The 7,778-nt window shown below is 39.0% G+C and overlaps 1 protein-coding gene across 5 annotated transcripts in view; it reads left to right on the plus strand.

The window, feature by feature from the left end:
• LOC120806163 (WD repeat-containing protein 7) overlaps positions 1-5,314 on the plus strand; it is a 123,528-nt gene extending 118,214 nt beyond the window's left edge. For all 5 annotated transcript variants that reach the window (XM_040156978.1, XM_040156982.1, XM_040156983.1 and 2 more), the window contains one exon: positions 1,283-5,314. In XM_040156978.1, coding sequence (XP_040012912.1) covers positions 1,283-1,486 — 204 coding nt within the window. In that variant the 3' untranslated portion in view covers positions 1,487-5,314. The remainder of the gene's footprint in view (positions 1-1,282) is intronic.
• Positions 5,315-7,778: the final 2,464 nt, after the last annotated feature.

Here is a 7,778-nt window from a genome sequence, read left to right on the forward strand (position 1 = left end):
AGTACAGTTAGAATAGAATCTATACTAAGTACCAAATGTACAGGCAAGATGAGGCAGGTAGAGACTTTGATGCGCAGGAAAGTTTCCCCTGTGATTCCTCTGATCTGTCTATTATTATTTCTTGTTAGTGTTACCAAAGAATGCAAATAATTCAGTTAAAATAAACTAAAAGAGAAGATAATAATACTATTGGTGCACGTGACATTGATTAAATTTGTTTATATTTATATCCCTGAAAAATTATTATTATCTTAGGGCCCTGATGTACTCCAGAACAGACACGGATGCTGAAAGCAGGTTTATATTACATTGAGTGCTATGTGGGTTAACCTTCTTGGGAGTCGAGGGGCAAAAGTGAGTTGCATGCCCCAATGTAGCAGCACCCTCAACTCGTGCTTCCCAATTTATACGTTGAATAAATGCAAATCTATTCCACAATATGCATCATGTTAGGAGAAAATCATCTGAAAAATCTGCCAGTGACCGGCCAGTTTTAATAAATTGTCCTTTATCATTTTATATATTAAAACTGTATTAAAACCCAGATTAAACTGGAGCCTAATCCACCCTTGGCGCATATGGATGTGTCTGCTAAGGTAGTCAAAGGTAGACTTTATTATTGACTAACAAAGAGGAGCTTGTAGGTTTTTCACCCAACTCTGAATTAGCATTTCAAAGTTTCTCCTTAATGTTCCTTAGCATAGAAACGTAAGAGTCTCCTGGATGGTTTAATGTTTCTGCAGTTTAATGTTACGCATCAGTTTGATTTATTTCAACTTTATTTCTGAGAAAATCCTTTTTTTTTCTGTGAGTTTTGTATGGTGGATATCGCTAAATACTACAATACCCATGAGCCTCAGACAACGTTGCTATGGTGAAGAAAGCAGTCAGAGTTATGAATCAGACCTGTACCAGGCTCAGAATGTTTGTGTTTTTTAAGAAAAAATACTGAATTCAACCCAATCTGACCCAGAATCTGAAAGTGAATTGATTTAAACTGCTGAATGTTTTATCAGGTTTCTACACACCTTTAGCTTCTGCTTGATGTTATAAATGTTATATATGCTGGTTCCAGTTCGTCCAGTGTGAGAATCTGCTGCTTTTTATAAAGTTTGAAGACATCATTATGAACTCTGGTAACTGCTGTTGGACATGGTTGATATTTTTGACCTTTTACAGGCCAACTAATAAACTGTTTAACCAGAAGAAATTTTGATTATTGATTAATCAGTGGATAATGTATGTAAGTGTTGCAGCTTCAGGTTTTGTTTGTCCTCCTCAGATGAACACCAGTCTGCTGGGGAGCATCGGGATGCTGAACTCGGCCCCTCAGCTCCGCTGCATTAAAACCTACCAGGTTCCTCCAGTGCAGCCGGCATCCCCGGGCTCCCAGAATCACCTGAAGCTCGCCCGCCTCATCTGGACCTCCAACCGCAACGTCATCCTGATGGCCCATGACGGCAAGGAGCACCGCTTCATGGTCTAAACCAGATCTGTATCTCCAGCTGAGCCTCTGTTCTTGTATCTGACGGACCTGCACCTTCTTAGTTTTTGGGATTTTTTTTTGTCTGAGGCAGAATCTGAAAAGCTGCAGCATGGATTCACTATTTGCCACTTTAATTTTAGCTCCCAAAATGTATCCTGAGCTGCTGAGTCACTCAGTTAAGAGAGCGTAAACTGAGCGAGGCTGATAGTAAAGTTTCATCTGGTTTTCACCGAGATTTATTCAAAGTTTTTACTTAAAAGAACAAGCCTCACATGAAGTAATTAAACTGCAGCTTGGCCAGAAAACTAAAAACCCAGCTCAGGTCCAGGTTTGGCCTGGATGACTTTTCGGTTGACCTCCCATAGTGATAAATTTTGTGTGAACGCGTATGTATTTATGGGCCAATATAGAAGGCTTGTTTAAATTTTAAACTGCATTGATGTATTTTTAGTCATTTACACCTTCTTGTCATTCCTATTTTATTTGCTGTTTATATCGCATGTCACAAATTTCCTCTGTTGCCATCTTGCCGCGGCCTTTTTGGGTCTCGGCTGTTGCTGTTTAAAGTCCGCCTTTGACTCGCAACCATTTGGCTTCCCACCTAGTTTTTAATTTATTTCAGCGCTAATTAAGAGAATCCTATTATTAAATGTTTGAAACTATTTGCAGGTATTTGTGGATTTATTTTGCAGGATCTCTGACTGGAACATGGATTTAACACAGGGACTGAGAATGAATTGATCTTTGCCATTTCTTTAATTTTATTGCTCTTTGTTGAGGTTTGTTAGGGAGTCAAGGAGTGAAGCAACCTAAAGGGAATATATTTAGTTTTCATTGCTGGAATAAATCATTTCTGATACTAGCATGTTTTATAAGAAATTCTCCACAGCCCTATGGAAGCTTTTGTACACCCCGACCTCTGTAAGACAAGTACACCCTGTGTGTGTTTGTGTGTGTGTGAGATTGTGTGAGTGCTCTGGTACTTGCTTTTACTTTTGGTGACACCTTTGAAGCTTTTCCATCCTCTCTGAGCTTCACGCAGAAATGTGTGTGTAGGTGTTTACACCAAGTGTATTTTCACTGTTAAACACACATTCTCACTTCAGACTGTTCACCCTAAAAGCATGATTGCAGTAAACCTTTAGAAGCTGGAGGTGCAACGGTACTCGCCCCAGATATGTAAAAATTCACCATAGGACACAAACTGAAGCTTGTTGTTATTTTGGTCACATTTAAAGTGGACAACTGAAACACTGAATAGTTCAGCAAAAAGGGTTGCGGGATGCAAGTCCATATAGTCCACTTGATTTCCCTTTGCATGTGGTCTGACCATGACGTCAGCCTTGTACAGCCTTTGCGCACAACTCTTAGAGGTGGTTTTTCCAGCATCATTTTGTTTTAATTCAGCCTGCTGTCTTTGGCTTTCTTATTTTATTCAGTAACAGACAGTTCCATAGTTTCCTGTGACCACATTTTGGTCCAAAATCCCACTTCTTTTTCTGGCTCTTTTCCTTCCGATGACGCCGGCTCATTTCACTCACCTCTTTCTTTCTCTCTAAGGATGTAAAAACTCTCCTGAAGGAAAACAGCGGCTGCCTATTTTCTTGCCTCATTTTTACCCCTTACTTCTGTTTTTAGGGGGTTATGTGTTTCTTTGCAGATGATGATGATGCTTCATATTAGACTGATAAATGTGAAGACTGCTCTTCTTCTTTCAGCTTTTCTCTTGTCATTCATCCTGCCCCCATCTGTCTTTTAGGAGGATGTTTCTAGATATAAATGTGTACATATACAGTATATATCATCAGAGCTACTGTGTAATATAGCCTGGTGTTAATCATGTACATTGAGCATCAATCCTGTTTTGTGTGTTTTTTGGGGCTAACATGACAGTCTGTCTGGCACTGACTAGTTCTTCAGATGAGCACATTTCTCATCGAAGTCAATTTAAAACATGATATTTTGACATTTGAATTTTTTTTTAACCCTGAGTTACTTGCAAAATGAGGTATTACTTGTTGCATTTCCCATTGGTTTTAACAAGGTAAATTAAGTGACCCATCTTTTTTAACATTACTTAAAAGGCCAAAAAAATGGCAGTGTCTACTTATTACATTCAAGGAAAACTACAACTTTTCTCTTGAATGTTAACATTCCTTCTTAATGGCGGCAGGTAAAAAAGGCATGAAGTATCTCATTAGCCTGGAGCTAACCATACCAGTCATTGCTTATGAGGAATGCTAACAGCTGTAACAGCATAATCTGATAAAGGAAACTTTTTTTCGTGGACCTCCAGTGGTTTATCTTCCTGTCTTGCTTCAGTGAGGTAGACGTTTACTCTAGGGTGTGTCAGTACACCATGATATCACTGTTTTTTCAGGTGCAACAGAGAACGTTTTTGACCACATAATTAAAACTCGGGCTTGGAAGGTTTCCAGCCTGACTCTTCACGGTTGACGATGTTTTTGCACATTATAGCTTAACTGTCAGTCAGTCTTCTTGCTTTAAAATGTTGTTTTAATGCTCAGAGTTTTATGCAGAGAGAGAAATATATACAAGTATATATACATAAATGATATTTATAAAGTGACAGTTGTCTGTCATCATTAGACCACGTTTAGATGGTTTTACTTTTACTTTTTGTGACTTTTTGAAGCAGTTCACATTGAAGAGTTTGGTTTTAAACACCCTTCACTTGCTTTGCTTCTAATTTTTTCACTCTTCCTTCTCCTCTGTCCTCCCTCCTCTCCTGTCAGTTGCATTAGTGCTGTCAGAAAGCTTCTAACACCGTTACACACCTGTAAACCCAAGCGTGTCAAAGCTTTTCACAAGTTCTTCCTCTCTTCAAAAAATATCCAGCAGCTTGTCAGACGGGCTTTTTGAAAAACACACACACACACACACACACACACATACACACCAAGTCCAGCCAGCTTTGGACCGCCAGGTCCAGACAGCTTTGAGATCTTGATTTTACGTTTTCTCCGCCACTCTTAACAGTTTGAGAAAATATGTTTTTGGCAGCTTCTCAAGGGAGGAAAGGTGAGAAAAATAAAGAAGGCAGAGAGGAAGAGCTGAAGAGTAAGTAACAAGCTAGGAAGATCAGGTCATCCACCCAGAAAAAGAAGGTTCTTTGGTGAATGTAGTGAACTGAAATGTCTTAAAGAACCTTTTTGGGGTTTTTTCCAAATACAACACGAAAACTGTGGTGCAGTTACTGAAAATGTCTCCAAAAACTGCAAGTTTTCAACATTTGATACATTCATGAAATGGATCTTAACAGCACTGTAAAGAATAATTTTAACAAAGCTCTGTGACTGCTTGAGAGAAACATTTTTACGTTTGAGCTCACTTTTAGGTCTTTCTTTCTCCTATTTTCTCTTTCTCCTTCTTCCTTTCCCTTTTCCCGTGAAGTTGAAGATATGAACCGGCTTCTTCAGCTTTAGTCTGTCTCAGACTGTAAAAAGCAAAGGACTTCCCTCAGTTTTCAACATCTGTTGTGCGATGACCAGCTGATCATGTTTTTTAAGTGTCTCCTTAATTTTTCAACAGCAAACATATAATATCTGAACTTAACACTAAATGTAATCAGCAGTTTTTCTTATTTTGTTTTGATGTGATAATGTATTTATTGTTTATGAGTACAGTGATCTAAGTCCAGATATTTAAGAGTGTGTGTGTGTGTGTGTGTGATGTAGTGCATGTATACAAGCTTTCCTTAGTGTAACACAGTGCAGGTTGAATCTATTGTGCATTATATACTGTACACGTGTTAAAATGTGTTGTTGTTGTTGTTGTTGACTTTGTGTCCAATAAAGGTGAAAATGAGACAGCGGTTGTCAAATATCTGTCTTACTGTTTTATTTTCCATTTTCCCTTCTTTAAACTTAAATGTGCTATATACAGTATATATGCACTATATACTGAACCTCCCCAATCAAGATGTTTAGACCAAAACATCATATTAAATATATAAACCGGCAGGAAGAGAGAGACAGTTTGTACTGAACTGAGTAAAGGTGCACTTTAGTGGCCATCATGTTTAAGGCACAATCCAACAAACTGAGCTATGGGAATCCATCCACAGTCAATCATTTCCATCATGTTGTGTGAAGCCATGGACTGATCTCATGGAGGTTCTTTACCTGTACAACATGCGGGAGCCAGAGGTTCGCTGTTACCGTCCCATTACTCCCTGCATTATGTAAAACCGGTCCGCGGCATTAAAAATGACTGCCGTCTGGCTCTGTACACGCGTTCTTGACGATCAGTGGCGGTCGGCACCAACCTTGATGACAATTCATTGCATTTCCTGTGGCTGCTTCACAATAAAAGCAATGTTGTGGTTAAGCACTTTAATGCTTCCAGTGTCAAGTGGCAGTAGGAAATGTTGCCTTTGCATGAGTAGTAACTTAAGTCAACTCTGATACAGCTGCAGGAGAGTGAACAGTAATTACACAGGTGAATAGTTTCCTGTTTATCCCTCCTGCATGTGAAAGCAATTTGAATCTAGCGCGGAAATCGTAGACTCTGCCACTACAAGTAAAAATCACCATATAGAGAGAGAATTATTGAATGTAAATACTCTGAAGCAATATTAATGATTTGAATGAAAATGGGATCGTACGGATCATAGCTTTTAAACTAAAAAGGGTGAAGAAGTCACATACTGTAATATGCAACCTACTTTAGTTCTTTAAACATCTTCACCTGAAATAGATCAAAGAATCCTGTACCTCTCCATGCTTCTGTCTGACTAATTAAATACACTCTCCCTTAAAAGCATAATGAGTTAAGAGAGAGTCGACCTGTTTTAACGAGTGTCTGATCACAGAGACACAGATCGATCTCTTCCTTTAATCGCACATCTCTAACTTTCTGACAGCTTCTGTTTCTCCATCTGTCTGGTATTTGAACTCAGCTTCATGTTGTCATCTAATTCAATTTAAAAACATAAAACATGAAGCCTGTTCATAATTCAAAGGTGAGGGATGATTAAAGTTGTAGGTGTACATGTAAAGTTAACTGTGCTCAATAATTCACTTATATCTTCAGTATAAAATATTAAGTGTGACGCAGTAAAAAAACAGCAATCAAAGAAGGATTCTCAAACCTCTCTTTTGGTCTCTTTCTCTCTGTTTCTGTTTCAGTGTTTCTTCAACATTTTCAAATCTGTGTTCTGACAATGACAGAAATGATAACAGCAGGAAGTTTTTTTTTAAAGTTTTGGTCGTGACTGTTGGAAGCAGACTTTGAACAAATGACCCCGGCTTTCTTATTCTGAAATTATTTCAGTATTGATTTAGTATTGTACTTCCATAAAGTTATTGACAGAAGCTTGTAACAGATCAGACATCCAGGAGGCTTTGACCTTTGACCTTCCAAGGGCTCCATCCAAAAACACTGACCATTTATCACACACCCTCTTTTTCTCTTTCTCTGTCGTTCCTTTGCTCTCCAAGCTGATTTTTTTCCTGTCTCTCACTTGTGTAAAATCCACTTTTCTGCTCCCTGCTCTTCTCTTCTGTCTTTGATTAGTCCTCAGGATGAACACCATCATACTGTTGCTGGTGTTGATCAGGAGCTATACCTATCTGCACTCATAGTGCCACGTTTTTCTCATTTTCCCTCCCCACCATACAAGAATTCTGTGTGAAGGAACACAGAACCAGGAAACAACCTGCAGACCCTCTAAAAAGTTTGAAAACTAACTTCTGGAAGAGTTTATGCTTCCGCTTTTGATGCTTTCAGGCAGAGCATGAGTGTCTGCTTTTCAGGTGGTTAAACCAGGGATGAAGTGCCAGTAAAAATCAGCCAGCCCACCAAAGCCCAGCTGGAAACACAACACCACCCATACAGGTCCTGTCGCACTACAAGAATCAAGCAGTGAACAAAGATTTGATTTCCTAAATTAATTCTAGTAATTGTGTAATTGTATAATGATGCATGAAATGGAAACCCCTGCTATAGAATAATAATAATTATAATAATCCTTGGATCCCCTCTGTCGCTCTGGCCCTGCTCTCTGGTTGTCGTCTGCAGAGATACTGTTCCTGGACCCAGAACCAGTTAAAAACCTTTATGTGTTTTGTTTTTTTTTAGCTTCACCCGGCCAGGTAACCGAACACCACCGACTGGGCATGATCGTTGAATATACACAAGGTTTCACTTTAACCTCAGACTCGAGGGTTATGGATCTTCAGGACCAGCATGGTAAGGTTTAGGAAAACCCTCAGAGTAAGGATTACAGGGCGTTCACCCTATGTTTCAGCACTGTGTACTTTATGGTTGA

Source organism: Xiphias gladius, chromosome 20 (genome assembly GCF_016859285.1).
Source record: "Xiphias gladius isolate SHS-SW01 ecotype Sanya breed wild chromosome 20, ASM1685928v1, whole genome shotgun sequence".
Taxonomy (NCBI): domain Eukaryota; kingdom Metazoa; phylum Chordata; class Actinopteri; order Istiophoriformes; family Xiphiidae; genus Xiphias; species Xiphias gladius.